Source organism: Pseudorca crassidens, chromosome 17, assembly GCF_039906515.1.
Source record: "Pseudorca crassidens isolate mPseCra1 chromosome 17, mPseCra1.hap1, whole genome shotgun sequence".
NCBI lineage: Eukaryota > Metazoa > Chordata > Mammalia > Artiodactyla > Delphinidae > Pseudorca > Pseudorca crassidens.
This window is the reverse complement of record NC_090312.1, coordinates 63,517,813-63,540,582: the sequence shown is the minus strand read 5'-3', so window position 1 is coordinate 63,540,582 and position 22,770 is coordinate 63,517,813. Positions and strand designations below refer to the sequence as shown.

The window sequence follows — 22,770 nt, the reverse complement described above, 5'->3', positions numbered from 1 at the left end:
CGGGAGAAACTCCACCCCGAGGCCCCGCCCCCATAAGCTCCGCCCCTTCAGCTCCGGACCAATAGGCGCTCGGAATATTAGCGGGTGGGAGGCGCGGCCGGGTTGCTACAGCCCGAGCGGCGGCGGCGGCGGCGGCGGCGGCGGCGGCGGCGGCGGCGGCGGCGGCGGCGGCGGCGGCGGCGGCGGCGGCGGCGGCGGCGGCGGCGGCGGCGGCGGCGGCGGCGGCGGCGGCGGCGGCGGCGGCGTGCTGTTGGAGGAGTCTGGCGGAACTCGAGGCGGTGGCGCCATGGAGTCACTGGAAGGTGAGGAGGTGAAGGGATGCGGGCCGGGCGTCTGGGGGTGGGGTGGCTGGCAGGAGGGGCTGCCCTGGACCTCGGTACCGGGGAGGCCAGGGCAGGTCCGGAGAGATGGACCCCGCCGCTCCTCGGAGGCCCGGGGAACAGGCGGGCGCCCTGCAGCCCCAGCGCGGTCGAGTTAATGAGCCTCAGGCTGCCTCTCCTCAAACAGTCTTCACCTGATGCTTCCCCACCCCGGGCCTGATGCTGGTAAACGCCTGCAAATCCCTTCCTACCATTTTCTGGTCTTGCCTGACTCCCAGAGGGTCCTGTTGGTAATCACAGCCTCCGGCCAGATTTTATTTTCCTTGCAAAGTGGACTCTCCGTTAATGTCTACCGCCTCCCCACCGCCAGCCTTTGCTGGAGGCCCGTGGTGTGTCTCCAGCCTCGAGCTTCTGATACTTTTCTTGGCCACTTCCCTTGGTTTCCCTAGGTAACCGTTTTTCCATTTCTACAGCATCTTCTGTGGGAGCGATGCCAAGAGCATCTCCCAAGGAAGTGTCACTGATCAGCTTTAGAGCCGGGACAATAGATTAACCGCAGGATTTAAGGGTTTATTCACGAGGACTCTAAGGAAGAGCCAGCATTGATTCGTTATCTTTAGGTTTATCTTTGTGCTGTAACCACGACTCCACATTTTGCTTTGTTCCCAATTCTTTCACTTCTCTATTCTCTTTACCCATTTTATCTTGTGTAATACAACATTCGCTTAAAAACAACAAAGGGGGGAAGAAAACCCAGCTAGCATTAGCAACAACAGTGTCAAAATTCCTTTTCAAATTGTGGTCAATCCTTCTAATGAAGAATAAGCCTGCAGAATTGCCAGATCCTATTGTCTTGATTTAGCCTTGATTTTTTTTCCCCTCTTAATTTACATAGATTCAGGTGGAATTAATAAACAGAGGCACTGAGTCCTGTGTATTGTTGCACGCTAGAGAGTAAATTGTTTCAGGTTGTGTTATGAAAGGAAAAGTAATAACTGATGACTGTTTACAGTGACCTAGGGTCACCAAAAAACAAATGCAATAATGAGTGTGATAGTATTTCATGCTTTTGCTCCTAGGCGAAGCTCTCATAGTAAACACCTTGAGGATGATAGATAATCAAGAATTCTGATGATTTTTCCACTTGTGAGCTGCTGCAGTATACTACGACAAATGAAGTTCTTGTTCTTTGCTTGTTTAATTTTAGGCAGATCACTCAAGTTTCCATGAAATAGGAATTGTAATGAAAGTATTCCTTACTCAAGATACTTTTGTTTAGAGAACTCCTGGAGGCAGCTTTTATTTTTTTTTAATAAATTTTCAAATGTGGTATTATAGCATAGTGGGTAGGATCATGGGTCCTGGAATTCTCATGAAATTATCATAATATACATAAAGTACTTTAGAATAGTTGTTTTTCTGCAGATTTCTATTATTTTATTCAACATTTATAATTGAGGCAAAGATCTTCATCTGATTTTTCATTTATGTGTTCTAAGCATCTAAAACAGTGTCTGACACAAAGTAGGTATTCAGTAAATATTTCTTGTTAGATAAATGACTTTATCTATGAGAGGCTCTGGGGATGCAGAAAAAAATAAAAATTCAAAGCCCTGTTCTCATGGAGCCTACGTTTTAGGGAATCTCATATTTTAGCAGTGCTAAGACATTACTATTGAAATCTTACCAAGGATGCTTTTAAAATATAATGAAAACGTATTATAATACTCAATTACATGGGTGGAGGAAAACATGAATTCTGGTGTAATATGGTATGTTATCGTGGGCGTGTTTTAGGGGGCCAGCTTGTGATGTTTCATGTTAAACGGTACTTGTTCTTTACTCATTTTTTTTTTAAACAAAATAAGTTGCTGTCATTAACTATGATGTGTTTAATTGTAATGAATTAGCTTAAAATATATGAAATTATTCTTGTAGGCCAAAACAGTTGAATATTGGTAACTTCAAATAGTAATGAAATAAAATTTTTTATTTTAATAAAATAAAAGCTCTAAGAGTCTTTTGTTGAAGTTAGTGCCTTTCTTTTACTCCTTTTTTAAAATTAGTCCTTGTTAGGTCATACTTTATAAAGATGAACTTTGAGTCTCAGGGTTACCATTCATTCATTCATTCATCTATGCCTTCGTTTAATAAACAGTGATACATTGGTACAGTGATAGTTAAGATAGTTCTTCCCTATTGGAAATTAAAACCTAGCACTTTGAAGGTGTCTAATGAACATTATATTACAGTAGAAAATCTTTAAGAGTTTGCTTAATATATATCATAGTAGTTGAGCAAATATTGTACTGCTTGGCATTAGACCCATGTTTTTAGTTGAAGCTAGTTAGCAGACTAATCTTGATTGTAAAACCAGAAAATATACGGACCCCTGAAAAATTTTATTGAAGATTATCATACTCTTTATTTTTAAAATAACTTGCATGTAGATCATATATCGCTTACATTATTTTTGGTCTTTCTGGGACTTTTATATTTCCTGGATTGTCAGGAGTTGAGCTGTTAGGTTGAACACTGTATTTCAAAATAAAATATTAAATTATTGCTCATGATTTTGTATACTCTGTATCTGAGCACTTCTGCATTGTGTGTGCAATTAGAGTAAAGCCTTTAATTCCTTTTCACCTAAAGCTCGTGCCCTTTAGGTATGTCTAAAGGCAATAGACGTATTTCTAGATTTGGGAGAGTTCAGTCTCTCATAAGCTTTTCATCTGTAAAATGGAGAGATGAAACACCCTAAGCAGATTTTATCCATATTATTTTCATTCCTTTCATAATATCTTAATAAGCAGTTATTAACAAATATGACAGAGATCAAGCTGCCTATTCCTCTTTTGGACTGCTAAAATTAGTAGATCTTAGTGTACTGCCCTCTAAAACTTGATTAGAAGTCTGATTGCTCTTTTCTAATGTAGCTCTTGATGTAGTTGAAGACAGCCATGCTGTCCCATTAGGGTTTTTTGTTTTGTTTTTCCCTAATCTAAGCAATGGTTTAACTGAATAATTCTTCATCTTTATTAATTTATCTAGATTCATTTTTTGTGTGTGTGCTGAATCTGATGCTAGGTTATTTTAATAGTCAACATATTGGACAGGTCTGTGTTTGGATTCTTGCTTTGTTTTGTTTTGTTTTGAGCTCTGTGATTTGGTTAATCTGAACCTCAGTTTCCTCAGCTATAAAAAATGGAGCTACTAAATACCAATCTACCTGAACTATATTAAGAATTTAATGATGAAAACATGTATAAAGCATTTGGCAAGCCGCCTAGTACATAGGAGGCCCCCTCCTGTACTTGTTTGTTGGATGGATAAAATCACAGGACATGTGTTAGGACCTTGAGAGTGGTTCAGTATAGGTAAAACATAGCAGGCTTGGAAGGGACTGTGGGCAATCTCACTAGATAATTATGGCAGCAGGATAGATTGGGGAAGGGAGAGGCTGGAAATACATATATGTGATAAGGATTTGAAGTAAGGCAAAAGTAGCAGAAATTAAAAGGGGTATAGATTTAGAAGATATTTCTGAGATGGAAAGATGAAATAGAACTGCTCGAAGTGAGAGGGAAAAGGAATCAAAGATAAAGCAGCTTTCTAGCTTGGACTTAAGAGTTAACATTAAGATCTTTAACCAAGAGAAAGACAAATTTGGAAGATGAGGTAATGATTTTGGCTTTAGAAGTGTTGTGTTTGTATGGTACTTGGGGCATATCTGGTGGAAAAATTTTATAGCTACTTGTAAATATCTATCTGGAGTTTTTAGTTTAGTAGTCATCAGCATATAAGTGACAGCAAGTGGATGTGTTTGCCCAGGAAAGCTATATTTAACAAAACAAAGAAAATTGTGAGGGACTGATGCTTTAGGGTTGAGCAAGAAAGGAAGTTGGAGTGGGGAATGGTCTTTACAAAGGTTTAAAATTGTCAAGAAAGGGAATTGGGGGAGAACAAATATTTACTGAGTAATGAATATGCTAGAAAAAGCCTATAGCACCTGGTATTCCTGGAGATCTAAGTAGTAACTAGGTCAAACTCTGCTTAGTTGTGAAATATGAAAAACTTGGGCTTAGGAGAGAGAAATACCATTGAAGCCAAGAGAGAAAGGACTTTAAAGGCAGAAGGGATTGATCAGCAGAGCCTCATGATGTAGAAAGGTCCAGTAAGGTGACGATTCAAAAGAGCGCTTTCAGTTTGACAATTAATAGGTTAACAGTGATCAGTTGCCTCTGTTTCTTAAGGTCTTTAATGCCTCATTTTTTTTTTTAACAGTGAGTCTAAATTACTTTGTTTTCAAATTTCTTCAAACATGAAGGAATTTGAGTCTATGCATTGTTCCCTGAATATAAACTCAGTTGGTTTAATATAAAGTGTTAAATGTGAAGTATTCTCGTTTCCATGCTTTCTAGATAGTATGTAATTTCAGTTTAAAATTTCTCTCTGATTCAGAGGTTATTTATGAGAGTGTTCCTTAACTTCCAAAATGTTAAGATTTTTTTTTTTGTTAAGATGTTTTTAGTCATTAGTTTTTATTTACTTTTAATTTTGTGTGTTCTATGAGTAGTCTACCTTTCAAAAAGTTTTAAAAAGTTTTCTTTGTGGTCAAATACACCATCAATTTCTCCATGTTTTATAGTCATACAAAAATGCACACTCTGAATTGGTAGGAAACAAAGTACATACAATTTTTTAAAATACATTTATTTATTTATTTTATTGTTGGCTGTTTTGGGTCTTCGTTGCTGCTCGCGGGCTTTCTCTAGTTGTGGTGAGCAGAGGCTACTCTTCGTTGTGGTGCGTGGGCTTCTCATCTCGTTGCAGAGCACGGGCTCTAGGTGCGCAGGCTTCAGTAGTTGTGGCTCGCGGGCTCTAGAGCACATAATGCCTCCTTATTAAAGAAGCTTTCAGTGATCTTACCCACTTCTCAAACACACACATAACAAAATATATAAAATGTCAGGTAGTGAAAAAAAGTGATTTTTTTTTTTCCCCAAAGAATAGAAACTCCATAAGATCAGGATCTTTGTTTTTTTATCACTGTTTGCCTAACTCCTAGAACAGTTCCTGTCTCATGCTAGGTGCTCCATAAATACTTGTTGAATCAACAAATGGGTCTATTTTAATATAGTGTTTAATCCTGTTAAAGCTTGCCTGCAGTTCAGATAGGGGGAGAATGAGAGGTAGAGAGGAGCTAGTCAGTAAATGTAAGCCAGTGTTTCAAAAAATATGATACTTGGGGCATCAGTCCTAAATACCTTTTAGGGGCAGAAAGAATTTCTGTTGGGGAAATAACAGCATACTAAATCTTTCTCTGTCTTTTTTTTTTAAGACTGAGGAAGTTCTGTTCTAAGAAAACCTGTTTGTTTAATTTAGCATTTTCCAAACATTTGACCATGAGCAAAGGATTTAAGGGTGCTTGGTAGAAGTAGTGGACATGACTAGTCAGGTTCAGACTGGATAGGAAGGGAAGTGCCGTCAAGAATGGGTTATCAAGAAAATGCAAGTCACTCTGAGATCAAGAAAGTGATTTAGAGGTAGATGGTAGAAGCCTGTGGTTCCGGAGGGAGCTTGTGTATTTTAAGAGTCCAGAGGTGGATCATTCTAAGTTGTTTTAGCAGTGGTTGTTTTATGCTGAACTGGAGTGCAGGCCACTGAAGTGGAGTGGAGGGTGAAGGATGTGTGCTGAGTAGGTTAAGCATGAATGTTGAAACGTTGAAATCTAGGATGAGCTGAAAAGGAATATCTTGTGAGATATTAGAGATTGCTGACCTGGAAGTAATTCGGTTTTAAAAAAGGATTGTAGGAAGAAAGTAGTAAAACAGGTGCTGTGTACTTCAAAAGAGAGGTTTGTTGAGTTTTAAAGGTTGGTTTCAGATAAGCAGTGACCAGTGGTGAAGGAATAGACATGAAACACAGAGCCCAGAATTGTTCTTGATTTCCAAGATTTTTCTTTTGGAAATGTTCTCTACTATTTCTTAAATATATACATTTTTAGAATGTCATAACTATTTTAGATAAGAGCAAATTATTTCACATCACCTGTATAATAGTATTATATAAAGATACCATTTTAAGTCTTATTATCGTGCAGATTTTGAAATTACTCAATACAGTAACTCATAACAGAATCAACAGTATGTACAGGATAAATTTTGTAAGGAGAGGTTGGCTTCTTTAAAGTTTTAGAATATTAAATACTTATTCACTTGGTTCTGTCTATCAGTTTGAATGCTTCTTTCAGCAGTGAATATCATCTCTCTCTACTGTATTTATATAAGCCGCACAATTCTCTAGCATTCGCCACTCAGGAGAAAGTAGTGGAGTTTGCCTGTATGCCCTGGAGAGTAGTATTTTTTATTTCATTGGTTGTGAAACATTTTTATATATAACATCTCAGTTGATCCTTTTAAATTTTCAGGTAGATTGAGCGGACGTTATCTTCATTTAACAGATGTTAAACTTCAGGCTACCTATATGATTAGTCATACATTTTCTTGTAGTTCATATAGTGAAAACTTTTCCAACAAGGAGAGAGACATCATGTTCTTTGCTATAGGTCCTCGCAGATTCTCAGTTCTATATATAGACAAGTGGAAGTGATTTCCTCAGCATCCTGCACACTACCTGAAACATTCATTCTACTGTCCACAATTGGTCAATTGGTTTAATCATTCTTATGTGTGACCAACTTTTTTTTTTTTAATATAACATCAGTAAGGGAGGTGTCTTATCATCATTTACTTTTCTTATTAATGTGGTCTTAAGGTAGATTTTATTAAATAAGTATGCTATATTTATTATGGCATAATAGAGGTAGAAGCGGGCCACATAGTTCATTTAATCTAACTTTCTTATTTTATGCAAGAGGAATGTGAACCTTAGGTTAAATATCTTGCCCAGCAAGTCATAGCTCTAAGTGACAGAGCTGGGACGTGAACTTAGATAGTATGAGACAAATTCCAGTGCCTTTTCTACTACACTCTCCTGTCTTTTAATGAATGCCATTAGAACAAAATGTGGTGGTGTGACTCTAAACCCTAAGCTGCTTATCATTACCTGTCGGTAGAAGTTCTTTTCAGGGGATGTTGATACCAACACACATGATATATTTTGTGGATTATAGGGCTATACTCTATAAGAGGAAACTGTAAATTTATTTATTTATTTTATTTTGAATAAAGTAATAACTTAAAAAATTTTTTTTGTGATAATTGTTTTTAAATGTTTTCTCTTTAATGCTGTTTTCTCTTTTTTATGCCTTGTAGTGATAATAATTTTCTTTTCCTTTAAAGACAGTCTGAACATGTTTGATGACTTGTAGGAATTAATCCCAGGAGTTGGATTTTATTTTATGTTAGTATTCTAGTTGCTGTTATATTAAGTTTTAAGCTTTTGTATTAAAAAAAAAAGGAAGATGATTTGGCTCTTAGATATAGTGAAGAAGTAAATCATGTAGACTGTTGGCTTTATGAAGCAAAGATTGTGTGACTCCACCCTTGTGTCACTGTTACTTGGTACATGCTTGGCAAGTATTGATAGTAGGTACTCAAGTAGACACTCACATTATTTCCATGTGTTGAATTGATTTTTCTCAATAGTTAATTTTTTATAAGATTTTGCTTTGTTTTCTATTTAACAAGGAAATACTGAAATATACTTTTAAGCAAGTAACATAGTGGTACTTTTCAACATTTTATATGGATACATTTTTAAATTATTGTTTGGAATTTAAAGGAAGACATGAAAACTAAATAGGCAAGCCTAATAGATTATGCAGTATGTGGTATCACTTTGACAGTCGTTATGAAGACATTCTAGTCTTCATATACCTAATGGATTCCATCCAGCAACTGCTTCAACTTTTTGGATAGTTAATGGAATTAAGTGATCCAGATAAATGAAGCTGCTTTGCTCTCCCTCCCTAAATAACCTCGTCTTTGCCATTGGAAAACACAAATCAGGCAAATCTTAGTTTTGCTTTTGTAGTGTTCACAGCTTACCCGCCACCATACAGACTTTGGCCTCCATCTATCTACCACTGAAATAGTGCAGTAGAGTACTTGGAGAATGAGAGAACAAAACAATTCTTCTGTTACTGTTTGATTGCGTTCCCACCAATGTCTTTTTTGATTCTCCTGATAAGTTTTCTGTGGACTCACTAAATGCCTTGGAACAACACATTACATGAAGTCCATAATCGTACTTTTTTCATGAGTTTGTTACTTCTGAAAGAAAATGTTTTTTTACTTTCATATGATAAAAGAATTTTAACAGAAATTCAGCAGAAGATATAAGGATATCATTTTTGTCGTTTTTATGAAAATTACAGGTATGGAAATAAATTTAGGTGTGATGTTTGGCTGGATAATAAAATGACAAATTGACTTAGTTATGTAGGATTCCCAAAGAATGTAGTTTGTGTGTGTGTACATGTGATGAAATTTGTTCAGTGCAAGTACATGATAGATGCATTAACTTCTGATTTTGTAAAAGTTGCAGCTACTTCTTCCTTATTTAATCAGTTGTGCCGATAAGGTCAGATTATCTCAATTTGTTGGTCCAGTGAATCTTAACATAATATTATATGTATAAATTAATGAACAATTCACATAATGCATAGTAACTAGGTGATCTTTTACTTAAAACCTAATACTTCTGTTGTCGGGGAGGACAACATTCTTTTTATTCTAGACTCCATAATCATATCAGGAAGCCACCTCACTGATCTCCAGGGTTATTTCTTACTTTTTTTTTTTTTTTTTAGTTTAAAAAAATGTTGTATTGTGGAAAAATAGACATAAAATTTACCATTTTAACCATTTTTAAGTGTAAAATTCAGTGGTATTTAGTATATTCACATTGTTGTGCAAATATCATCACTATCCATCCTCAGAACGTTTTCATCATCCCAAATTGTAGCACCTGGTTTTTTTGTTTGCTTTTTTTTTTTTTAAACATCTTTATTGGAGTATAATTGCTTTACAATGCTGTGTTAGTTTCTGCTTTATAACAAAGTGAATCAGTTATACATATACACATGTTCCCATATCTCTTCCCTCTTGCATCTCCCTCCCTCCCACCCTCCCTATCCCACCCATCTAGCTGGTCACAAAGCACCGAGCTGATCTCCCTGTGCTGTGCGGCTGCTTCCCACTAGCTATCTACCTTACGTTTGGTAGTGTATATATGTCCATGCCTCTCTCTCGCTTTGTCACAGCTTACCCTTCCCCCTCCCCATATCCTCAAGTCCATTCTGTAGTAGGTCTGTGTCTTTATTCCTCTCTTACCCCTAGGTTCTTCATGACATTTTTTTTTCCCCTTAAATTCCATATATATGTGTTAGCATACGGTATTTGTCTTTCTCTTTCTGACTTACTTCACTCTGTATGACAGACTCTAGGTCTAACCACCTCATTACAAATAGCTCAATTTCATTACTTTTTATGGCTGAATAATATTCCATTATATATATGTGCCACATCTTCTTTATCCATTCATCCGATGATGGACACTTAGGTTGTTTCCATCTCCGGGCTATTGTAAATAGAGCTGCAATGAACATTTTGGTACATGACTCTTTTTGAAGTATGGTTTTCTCAGAGTATATGCCCAGTAGTGGGATTGCTGGGTCATATGGTAGTTCTATTTGTAGTTTTTTAAGAAACCTCCATACTGTTCTCCATAGTAGCTGAACCAATTCACATTGCCACCAGCAGTGCAAGAGTGTTCGCTTTTCTCCACACCCTTTCCAGCATTTATTGTTTCTAGATTTTTTGATGATGGCCATTCTGACTGGTGTGAGATGATATCTCATTGTAGTTTTGATTTGCATTTCTCTAATGATTAATGATGTTGAGCATTCTTTCATGTGTTTGTTGGCAGTCTGTATATCTTCTTTGGAGAAATCTCTATTTAGGTCTTCTGCCCATTTCTGGATTGGGTTGTTTGTTTTTTTTGTTATTGAGCTGCATGAGCTGCTTATAAATTTTGGAGATTAATCCTTTGTCACTTGCTTCATTTGCAAATATTTTCTCCTACTCTGAGGGTTGTCTTTTGGTCTTGTTTATGGTTTCCTTTGCTGTGTAAAAGCTTTGAAGTTTCATTAGGTCCCATTTGTTTATTTTTGTTTTTATTTCCATTTCTCTAGGAGGTGAGTCAAAAGGATCTTGCTGTGATTTATGTCATAGAGTGTTCTGCCTATGTTTTCCTCTAAGAGTTTGATAGTTTCTGGCCTTACATTTAGGTCTTTAATCCATTTTGAGTTTATTTTTGTGTATGGTGTTAGGGAGTGATCTAATCTCATACTTTTACATGTACCTATCCAGGTTTCCCAGCACCACTTATTGAAGACGCTGTCCTTTCTCCACTGTACATTCCTGCCTCCTTTATCAAAGATAAATTGACCATATGTGCGTGGGTTTATCTCTGGGCTTTCTATCCTGTTCCATTGATCTATATTTCTGTTTTTGTGCCAGTACCATACTGTCTTGATTACTGTAGCTTTGTAGTATCGTCTGAAGTCAGGGAGCCTGATTCCTACAGCTCTGTTTTTCGTTCTCAAGATTGCTTTGGCTATTCGAGGTCTTTTGTGTTTCCATCCAAATTGTAAAATTTTTTGTTCTAGTTCTGTGAAAAATGCCAGTGGTAGTTTGATAGGGATTGCATTTAATCTGTAGATTGCTTTGGGTAGTAGAGTCATTTTCACAATGTTGATTCTTCCAATCCCAGAACATGGTATATCTCTCCATCTATTTGTATCATCTTTAATTTCTTTCATCAGTGTCTTGTAATTTTCTGCATACAGGTCTTTTGTCTCCTTAGGTAGGTTTATTCCTAGATATTTTATTCTTTTTGTTGCAATGGTAAATAGGAGTGTTTTCTTGATTTCACTTTCACATTTTTCATCATTAGTGTATAGGAATGCCAGAGATTTCTGTGCATTAATTTTGTATCCTGCTACTTTACCAAATTCATTGATTAGCTCTAGTAGTTTTCTGGTAGCATCTTTAGGATTCTCTATGTATAGTATCATGTCATCTGCAAACAGTAGCACCTGTTTTTATCTTATTTTTTTCTTCCAGTTTTATATATATAATTGACATAGAGCACTGTGTAAGGTTTACAGCATACTGATTTGATTTATATACATCATGAAATGATTACCACAATAAATTTAGTGAATATCCATCATCTTATACAGATACAAAATAAAAGGAAAAAAACCATTGTTTTCCTTGTGATGAGAAGCTCCTAGGATCCAGTCTCTTAACTTTATATACAACATAGAACAGTGTTAATTATGTTATCATATTGTACATTACATCTCTAGTACTCGTTTATCTCATTAGTGGAAATTTGTACCTTTTGATGATGTTCGTCCAGTTTCCCATCCTCCCCCCCGCCCACCCCGTGTAGCCACAAATCTGATCTCTTTTTCTATGAGTTTGTTTAGGAAGTATATTTGACTACAAAACTATTTTTGTTCCTGGTACACAATTTAGCAATTTGATGCTTCTCTACATTTCAAAATGATCCCCATGATAAATCTAGTTATCATCTGTCACCATGCAAAGATATTACATTATTATTGACTATTTTCCACACTGTACTTTTCATACCTGTGACTCATTTATTTTGTAACTGGAAGTTTGTTTGTCTTAATCTCCCTCACCTATTTCCTCCCCACCCCACCAACCCCTCTCCCTTGGCAACTACCTGTTTGTTCTTTGTGTCTATGACTGTGTTTCTGTTTTAAGTTTGTTCATTTGTTTTTTAAATTCCACATATAAGTGAAATTATACAGTATTTGTCTTTCTCTGTCTTACTTCACATAGCATAATACCCTCTAGTTCCATCCATTTTGTCACAAATGATAAGATTTCATTTTTTAGGGCTGAGTAGTATTTGTGTGTGTGTGTGTGTGTGCGTGTGCACGCACGTGTGTCATTTTCTTTATCCATTCCTCTCTGGATGAGCACTGATTCAGTCAATGCTCATATATTTTTCTAGGAATTTGTCCATATCTTCTAACTTGTCCATTTTATTGGCGTATAATTGTTCATGGTAATCTCTTATGATCCTTTGTATTTGCATGGTATTAAGTGTAACTTCACGTCCATTTCTGATTTTTTTTTAATTTGAGCCCTCTCTCTTTTTTTCTTGATGAGTTTAGCTGAAGTTTTATCAATTTTGTTTAGCTTTTCAAGGAACCAGCTCTTACTTTAATTGACATTTTCTATTATTTTTAGTCTCTATTTTATTTATTTCTGCTGTATTCTTTATGATTTCTTCTACTAAGTTTGGGTTTTGTTTGTTCTTCTTTCTCTAGTTCCTTTAGGTATAAGGATAGGTTGTTTATTTGAGATTTTTCCTGTTTCCTGAGGTAGGTTTGTATTGCTATAAACTTCCCTCTTAGAACTGCTTTTGCTGAAACCTATAGACTTTGGATCATCGAAGTTTTCATTTTCATTTGTCTCCAGTTATGTTTTTGATTTCTTCTTTGATTTCTTCAGTGACCCATTGGTTGTTTAGTTCCACATGTTTATGGGGTTTTTTGCAGTTTTTTTTCCTTGTAGTTGATTTCTGGTGTCATAGCATGTGCCTGAAAAGTTTCTTGATATGATTTCAGTCTTCTCAAATTCACTGAGACTTGTTTTATGGCCTGCCATGTGATCTATACTGGAGAATGTTCCATGTGCACTTGAAAAGAATGTGTATTCTGATGCTTTTGGATGGAATATTCTATATTTATTAAGACCATCTGGTCTAATGTGTTGTTTAAGGCTAGTGTTTCCGTATTGATTTTCTCTCTGGATGATCTGTTCATTGATGTAAGTGGGGTGTTAAAGCCCCCTACTGTTATTGTGTTGCTGTCCATTTCTCCCTTTTTGTTTGTTAATATTTGCTTTATGTCTTTAGGTGCATCTATGTTGAGTGCATATATATTTACAATTGTTATAGCTTTTTCTTGGATTGATCCCTTTATTATTAGGTAAAGTCCTACTTTGTCTCTTGTTACAGTCATTGTTTTAAAGTCTACTTTGTCTGATATAAGTATTGCTATCTCGGTTTCTTTTAAATTTCCGTTTGCATGGAATACCTTTGTCCATTCCCTCACTTTCAGTCTGTGTGTTCCTTTAGATCTGGACTGAATCTCTTGATTAGCATATATACAAGTCCTGTTTTTGTATCCATTGAGCCACCCTATGTCTTTTGATTGGAGCACTCTGTGTCCATATACATTTTAAGTGTAATTGTTGATAGGTATGTACTTATTGCCATTTTGTTAATTGTTTTCAGGTTTAGTTTGTAGTTTTGTTGTTGTTGTTATTCTTTCTTATTTTGCTCTCATTCCTTGTGATTTGATGACTGTCTTTAATACTATGTTTAGATTTCTTTCAGTGTTTTGTGTTTGTATCTGTTACAGATTTTTAGTTTGGTTACCAGAGGTTTATATATAGCAATCAATATATATGTGATTATTTTAAGTTGATGTGATGTCCTCTTAAGTTTGAATGTATTTTAACAACCCTGAGTTTTTACTCCCCTTCTATGTTTAATGTTTTTGACATCATAGTCTACATCTTTTGGGTATTTCTTAACTACTTATTTTGTGTATAGAAGATTTTACTAGTTTTGTCTTTTAACCTTTCTACTAGCTTTATAAGTGGTTGGTCTACTACCTTTACAGTGTATTTGCTTTTACCAATGAGATTTTTCCTTTGGTAACTTTCATATTTCTAGTTGTGGCTTTTTCTTTTTCACTTAGAGAAGTGCCTTTTCATTTCTTGTAAAGCTGGTTTTGTGGTACTGAACTTTTTTAGCTTTTAATATTTAAAATTTATTTATTTAATTTTATTTTTGGCTGTGTTGGGTCTTGCTGCGTGCGGGCTTTTCTCTAGTCACTGTAAGCAGGGGCTACTCTTATTTGTGGTGCGTAGGCTTCTCATTGCAGTGCCTTCTCTTGTTGTGGAGCATGGGCTCTAGGTGCACGGGCTTCAGTAGTTGTGGCTTGCGGGCTCTAGAGCACAGACTAAGCAGTTGTGGCACACGGGCTTAGTTGCTCCATGGCATGTGGGATCTTACTGGCCGAGGGCTCAAACCCATGTCCCCTGCATTGGCAGGTGGATTCTTAACCATTGTGCCACCAGGGAAACCCCTTTTTAGCTTTTGCTTGTCTGCAAGACTCTTTATCTTATCTTTCTGAATGATAGCTTTGCTGGGTAGAGTATTCTTGGTTGTAGGTTTTTTCCTTTCATCACTTTAAATGTATCATGATATTCCCTTCTGGTCTGCAGGGTTTCTACTGAAAAGTCAGCTAATAGACTTATGGAAGTTCCCTTGTATGTAACTAGTTGCTTTTCCCTTGCTGCTTTTAATACTCTGTCTTTAATTTTAGCCATTTTAATTATGATGTTTTTTGGTGTGGTCGGTTTTGGGTAGATCCTGTTTGTAACTGTCTGTGCTTCCTGGACTTGTATATCTGTTTCCTTTCCTAGGTTAGGGAAGTTTTCAGCCATTATGTCTTCAAATATGTTTTCTGCCTCCCCTTTTCCGTTTGGAACCCCTATAATGCAAATGTTAGCATGCTTAGTGTTGTCTCAAAGGTCCCTTGAACTGTCCTCATTTTTTTTTTTTTTTCGGTACGCGGGCCTCTCACTGCTGTGGCTTCTCCCGTTGCGGAGCACAGGCTCCGGACGCGCAGGCTCAGCGGCCATGGCTCAGGGGCCCAGCCGCTCCGCGGCATGTGGGATCTTCCCAGACTGGGGCACGAATCCGTGTCCCCTACATCGGCAGGTGGACTCTCAACCACTGTGCCACCAGGGAAGCCCTGTCCTCATTTTTTAAACTCTTTTTTTTCTCTTCAGCTTGAGTGATTTCTACTACTGTCTTCCAGCTTGCTGATCCATTCCTCCGTATCATCTAATCTACTGTTGATTCCTTCTAGTATGTTTTTATTTCACTTATTGTTGTCTTCAGCTCTGTTTTGTTCTTTATATTTTACAACTCTTTGTTAGCTTCTTACTGTGTTTTTCCATTCTTCTCCGAAGTTCTTTGAGCATTTTTATGATCATTACCTTGAACTCTTTATTGGGTAAGTTCCTTAGTTCCACTTCAATTCTGGTGTTTTATCTTATTCCTTTGTTTGGAACAAATTCTTCTGTCACCTCATTTGCCTAACTTGCTGTTTTTATTTCTGTGTATTTGGTAGGTTGGTTACATTTCTTGATCTTGTTGAAGTGGTCTTTTATAGGAGAGGTCCTGTGCATCTCAGCAGCTCACTTCCCTTAGGTCACCAGAGCTTTATGTTCCAGGAATGTCCCCTATGTGGGTTTCATGGGCCCTTCTTTTGTGGTGGGCTGATTTCTATTGGTGGTCTAGTAGGCATGGATGGCCCCTGGTCTGATTGATTGGCAGGCTCTGCCTTTGTGGATGCTGACAGCCGCTGGTAGGTAGGGCCAGGTCACAAGGTGGCTGATTGTGAAGGCTTGGGGGTCCCTAGGCTAGTGCTGGTCCACTGGTGGACAGAGCTGGACCCTGGTGTGGCTGGCTGAAGGTGTCTCACAGATGGTCTGCACGCTGATCGGCAGCACTGGGGCCAAGGGAGTCCAGTGATTGGTGCCTGCCCATTGGTGGGCGAGGCCAGGTTCTGGAGTTAGTGCCAGCCCTCTGGTGGGTGGAGCTGGGTCCTGGGTTCTCTGGTGGCAGGGCTGGGTCCCTGGGTGACTGGGGGAACCAAGGTGCCTATGGTCATTGCCAGCCTGCTGTTGGGTGAAGCTGCCCCCACAGTTAGCTGCCTGGCCTGTGGGTCCCAAGGACTGTTGCAGACTGGCTGGTGGGTAGGGCTGGGTCCTTGCACTACGAAGCTAGAAGGAGGACTCCCTAATGTTTCTTGCCAGCACCCCTTGCTCCTTGGGGAAAAACTCTGCAATTGTGATTATCCTCGTGTTTGTGGGTAGCCTACCTGTGGGTGTGGGTCTTGACTGTACCATGTCTCTGCCTCTCTTACTTGTCTCATTGTGGATCCTTCTTTATATCTTTAGCTGTGGAAGATCTTTTCTGCTAGTCTTTAGGTTGTTCTCATCATGATAGTTGCTCTGTAAATAGTTGTAACTTTGTTGTGCCCATGGAAGGAGGTGAGCTCAGGGTTTTCCTACTCATCTTCTCCATTCCACTAGCCACCAATGTTACTCTTTAATGCTTTGAAGATAAATAATGTATTTAACCTTCAGATAAATTTGGTTTTTAAACTTCAGTAATTTACAAAGAGACAGCCTATAAATTAAGAGACTGACAAATTGATTTGGTTAAAATAGAAGAAAACCAGATATTTCCAACATTATCAGTTTGGTTCTCCTTAAAGTATGAACTCTGTATTTGGCATTTGCCTTTTTGACCACTGATAACTTTAAGTCTTCTGCCCATTTTAATTGATGATGTTACTTATTTCAAAATGACATGACATTTTTCGCAAGAACTGACAACTTACATATGAAACTAAGTGAAGACATTAAAATTTGGAAGTTTCACAATTTGAGCCACTGAGTATATTGACTACATTCTTTTCGATTTTAGAAAATGGAAGTGTCCAAGTTGGAGAATTGTTACCTTGCAGGATTTGTGGAAGAACATTCTTTCCAGTGGCATTAGTGAGTACCTTTTTTTTTTGGAGTTTGGTAGATCTTTAATTGTTTAATAGTTCAGGACAATGGAAAGAACCTTTGGAATAATTTAAAGAGATACTGGCTAGTATTCAGTGCTCAGGAGTATCAGTCCATCTTTTTTTTTTTTTTTTTTTTTGCTATACGCGGGCCTCTCACTGCCGTGGCCCCTCCCGCTGCGGAGCACAGGCTCCGGACGCGCAGGCCCAGCGGCCATGGCTCACTGGCCCAGCCGCTCCGCGGCACGCGGGACCCTCCCGGACCGGGGCACGAACCCACATCCCCCTGCATCGGCAGGCGGACTCCCAACCACTGCGCCACCAGGGAAGCCCTCAGTTCCATCTTTGTCATTCTTCCAGAGTGCTCTCTTTCCTTCAGAGTTTGATTGGTCTTCAAAACTCCTCTCTGTTAAACTATTAAAGTGTTTTCTCCCTTTGTGGGACTATTAACAAAAATAAAACCAAAATAAACTCTTAGAAATACTGTTAGAAATAATGTATTTAAAGAAGCAGAAGGCTATGATGTATGGCATTTTCTTTAAACTTCAGGAAAAAGTGCTGGGGCTGGGATAGATGAAACAAGATTGCTAAAATGTTGGTAATTGTTGAGGCAGGGATGAGTAAATGGAGCTAATTACACTATTCTGTCAATTCTTATGTATGTTTGAAATATTCCAAAGGAAAAAATATTTTCGTTAAAAGTGCACCTAAAATATATTATGCATTCTTTAGATGCTTAGTATATACAAATAGAAGCACATTTAACTGATTTTAATATAAAATCTCTAGCTAAGTAGAGAATAAGAAAGTCAATATGCCGTATTTAACTTCAAGTATAAATATGTATTTATTAATATTTTGATGTGGAATAAAGATTTTTCTTTGAGTATGGGTCTGCTGATTAGAGTTTTGCTACATTTTATTTTGCATCCTCTCATTGTTTCCAGTTTTTCTTTAAAGCAGTGAGGAATTAATGACCCAAAATGTCCACCTGACTGCAGACTCCTCTTAAATATTAACAGCTTTCTTTCTTAAACCTTTCTTGCCCACACTTAATTCATCCATTTTTTGTTATTAATTAGCTATTTTTCAAACCATTTTCAAAGCATTAAGCTGAGTTTTCACTGGGAAAATTATGCCTTTTTTTGGTCCTCATTATATATTTATTTAATATTTAATTAAATGATATAATCACGATAACAACTACAATTTGTATACATCAGTTTTGGGAACAGGCACTACATACTTTTGACATATACAGCTCAATGTGAGAACAGACATTCTCTAGAAAGTCGCCCATTAGCCATCCTTTTCTTTTTTTAATATTTAAGAGATTTTATTCTAATAGTTACAGTTACTGTGTTTGTCAGAATGATATCCAAAAACAAGTATGTAAAACAGTTGTGTATTGAAAATATTAGAGGCTCCATAACATTGAATCAACCAGTTCTGAGGTTCCTGTTTTCCCAGATAAAGTTTAGCAGTTCTGACTTGTTCATTGTTTATCAAAATACAAAAGAAAAAAAGGGCATTTAGCATCCTCTATGTTATTAGTCAACATGTTTTATTTAGGGGAAGGAGAATTATTGTTTATCCAGTAGGTTAATTTGAGGTCAGTTAAGAGAGCTTCCATTATAATGTCTTTAAAATGAATATATGAATGACTGAATGAGCTGGCAGCCATATTAAAACAGCAACAGCAACAACAAACCCCCATCCCCCCCAACCAAAAACTGTAGGAGTGGGACACTAGGTAGCACAAGAAAAATCCTTGGTAAAAAAAAGGTGGAAAATTTGAGTTCCAGAGAGGGGGAAGGGATGATAGTGGAGTAAGGACACAAACCTGACCACCTTGTCCTATATTCTGTGTTAACAAACTACTATTTCGTTAACTTGAGTAATCCCAACTATTATTATTATGTTAGCTTTTGTAATCCTAATGCTAATGTGTTTTCCATTTACATTCCTTTTTCTGGTATCTATTTTCAAGTATTTAGTAATAAAGGTAACTTTTTTCCCACTTCAATAGCTTTGACTTGCTTACATTAGTTCCCTTATTCTTAGCAGTGTAAAAACCAGGAGACTATTAAATAACTAAAAAAAAATTTGGGAGAGTATTTATCAATACTTTCTTGTTGTGAGAAAGATAACTTGTAACATGCGTTGCATATATTTTTTTAACAATTTTAGCTAAAACATTTCTTATTTATGGATTATTATTTATTTCATCTTTCAGGTTTTTAAACTGGTCTCAAATGACAATTTAAAGTTTTATAGTCTTTTTGTAGAAAAGAAGATGACATGTTGTATTTCCTCATCTTGACAGAAAAAACATGGACCTATTTGCCAGAAAACTGCCACTAAAAAACGGAAGACGTTTGATTCAAGCAGACAAAGAGCTGAAGGAACTGATATTCCAACAGTAAAACCTCTTAAACCTAGGGTAATTATATGACCTTGTGAACAGTATGAACCTTGCTGCTATGTGTAATGAAAAAATTATAATAATCTATTATACTAAGATTGAAGAATAAGCAGAATTCTGTGTCATGTTCTCAGTTTAGAAGTGATCAGAAACTTGTTTATTTTGAATTTCGACAAAAGGGAGGCCAAAGTACTGTTCAACTATTACAGGGAGGTTTTTGTAGCATTGGAGAGCCAATTGCTTAGCTATAGGCTAGAAATAACTGAGAAGTCCTCATATATTCATTGTGAGTCCTTAATTACTTCAGCTATAATTAGGTTTATGTCTCAGTATGTTACACTATTACCAGTAGTGTAATCCCTGTAGTATACAAAAGGAAAGCTATTAGTTACAAACATCTTAGCATAATAAATATTATCTTGACTGATTGATTTGTCAGCATTTATCATCTTATTATGCTTTCTGAGGAAAAGTTTTATACATTGCTCAATTGTTCATATATGATCATTGTCAGCTTATTTTCTTCTTTGTAACTAAAAGCAATGAATCTCCTATGCTAATCTCTCCTTAATACCACCTTTCGTGATATGTTATTTGCTAAGAATAAATCACATAAATGCTTTGTCCGACATAGTTTTAAAGAGTTATTTCAGTGTAATAGTCAAAATTTGAGTACCTGACTTAAATAGGTTTTTGAAACAAACTACTTTCAGTGGTAATAACTTTTCCCAGTGTTACAGGAAAACATTTCCCTATGGGGCAATTAATCTTACTAATAAAATCCTTTGATAACAGAAAAGTCAGTTCATCTTTGTTTTTCAGTTTATGAATATTTAAGGGAAGGATGGAGAAGCTTGAATAAGGTACATAAATTATTATTTAAAGTTTCTCTTGGTAACCTGCCAGATGTATGATTGTATTAGCTTTAATTAGCTTAGATAAATTAATTAAATCTTGGTATAGCATAGTGGGTTTGAAAGCTGGCTCAAGATTCAGACCGCCTGGATTTAACCCTGGCTCTGCTACTTTGTTGTGTTGGGTGAGTTCACACACAGAGGCCTTATTTGTATCTGTATCTGGTACATCAGAAAAGAGAACTGTTTTGTATAGCCTAGAAAGCTACCCTGGGCTGCTCTTTTCTCCCAGAAACTCTTGTAAATAGCTGTACCAGGAAAACCTAACTCATTCAATGATGGGTAATAAAAAACATTAGCTAAGCATTAATATAATAATATATATAATAATACTTTGAGAAGAAAAGGTAGATGAGAGCAGCAAAAATTAGTAATATTCACTGTGGAACAGATGAATGTTGTGATCAGAAATCTCACTATAAAGTAAGAAACTCTAAAGAATCAGTCATCTCAAACATCTAAATCTGCTTTTATTTAGTTAAGATTTTTGCATCTATATTCATGAGAAAAGTGGCCTGTGATTTTTCTTTTCATCAGTTTTGTTGCTGTCATAGGACTAGTTGGAAGGTTATTCTCTTGTTTTCTGTTTTTCAAAGAGTTTTTAAAAGATTGGTGCTGTTTCTTCCTTAAATGTCTGCAAGTATTCAACAGTAAAGGCATCTGGGCCAGGAGTTTTCTTTGTGGGTCTTTTAAATAATAGATTCATTAAAAATAAATAAATATAAGACTATTATAATTTTTCTGTTTCTGGTATCTGTTTTGTGGTGTTTGTCAAGGATATTATCCATTTCATCTTAAATGTCCCATGTATTACCATAAAGTTTTTTTATAATATCTTCTTATGTTTGTAAGAACTGTTTTCCATTCCTTGGTAATTTTTGTTTTCTCTTTTTTTCTAGATTAGTCTTGCCTTATAAGTGTTTTTAAAGAACAGTCTTTTGACTTTGTTGGCTCAACATAATATTCTTGATTTGAAAAACAAAGACATAATAGGAATAATCAGATATTTCAATATTATAACAAAATAAATTTCTTTGTAGCACACAAGCCAGCAGTATGTTTAATGGAAAGATACTTAGAGGTAGTTCCATTAAAGTCAGGAACAAGATTAAGCTCCAACCAATACAGTAAGTGCTAGTCAGTAGAGTTAAATAATAACAAGAAATTAGTTGCATAGGAATTGGAAAAGAGGGGGTAAAACTATCATTATTAGGTGATGATATACCTGGAAAACCCAAGAGATCAACTGAAAAATTACTACAAACAATAAGAGAAATCAGTGAAGTAATGAGATGTAATGTTAATATACAGAAATTATCAGGTTTCATACTTCAACAAACAACTCCTTGAAATATAAAAATGATTAAAAGACACTTATAAAAGAACAACACAAAATATAAAATATTTAGGAATAAACCTTATAATAATGAAGGTGCAAGACTTCCACAAAGACTACTTTAAAAAACCACTGAAAGACACAAACGAACCCTTCTTCAAATGGAAATATATCTCATTCTTGGATAGGTAGACTTAGCAAAATAGAGTCCTTAAGTTCCTTAAGTTGTTTATGAATGTAATGTTTAATTTTTCTGGTTAAAATGTAGTTTAAAAAAATAGACAAGCTGAATCTAAAGTTCATATGGAAAAATACACATATAAGAATAACCAGAAAAGATTGAAAGAAAAGCAGAATAAAGTAGGTTTACCTTAGTGGATATTAAAATATTATTATAAAATCTCAATATTTAAAACACAGGTACTGACACACATAGTCAGAACAGTACAACAGAGAATTCAGAAATAGACCCAAATGCCAAAGAGAATATGAGAAAGGTGTTCTCTCAATTCACTGGGGAGAAAAGTTAATAAAGGATGGTGAGATAACCACATAGCCATGTTAAAAAAATAGAAAATAGAGTCCATATGTCATAAATCAGGATAAATTCCAAATGAATAAACAATTTAAGAATGGTTCTAGGTAGAAACATGGAAAAAAACCTTGGTGTGAGGTTGGGCCTTGCTAACTGAATGCAAATCTGGAGACTATAAAAGGAAAAGTAAGTTAAACTACATTTAAAAATAATTCTGCATATCGGAAGACCCTTAAACAAGGTTAAAAGAGATGTATTGTGGGGGAGGGGTGGGGCTAGTCTCCTATAAAGAATTACTAGAAATTGTTAAAAAAAAAAAAAAAGGCCAATAACCCAATACATACGTTGACCAGGCTTATAAACAGTTCACAGAAAAGACAATACAAGTGATTCTTTATGATATGAAAAGATGTTTGCTCTCATTATAGGAAAAAAAGCAGTTAAAACCACAGAGAGAACTATTTTTCACCTCTCTAATCAGTTAAAAAACCAGAAGTTTAGTATCATTCTATGTTGGAGAAACTATGGGAAAATAAGGAAATACACTCTTAGTGGTGGCTTAAGTGTT

The 22,770-nt window shown here is 36.3% G+C and overlaps 1 protein-coding gene across 3 annotated transcripts in view; it reads left to right on the top strand.

The window, feature by feature from the left end:
• Positions 1-202: 202 nt before the first annotated feature.
• The window catches only part of ZC2HC1A (zinc finger C2HC-type containing 1A), a 71,719-nt gene continuing 49,151 nt past the window's right edge, over positions 203-22,770 (top strand). For all 3 annotated transcript variants that reach the window (XM_067712014.1, XM_067712013.1, XM_067712012.1), the window contains exons 1-3: positions 203-302; positions 16,908-16,981; positions 19,319-19,435. In XM_067712014.1, the coding sequence (XP_067568115.1) occupies positions 287-302; positions 16,908-16,981; positions 19,319-19,435 (207 nt within the window). In that variant the 5' untranslated portion in view covers positions 203-286. The remainder of the gene's footprint in view (positions 303-16,907; positions 16,982-19,318; positions 19,436-22,770) is intronic.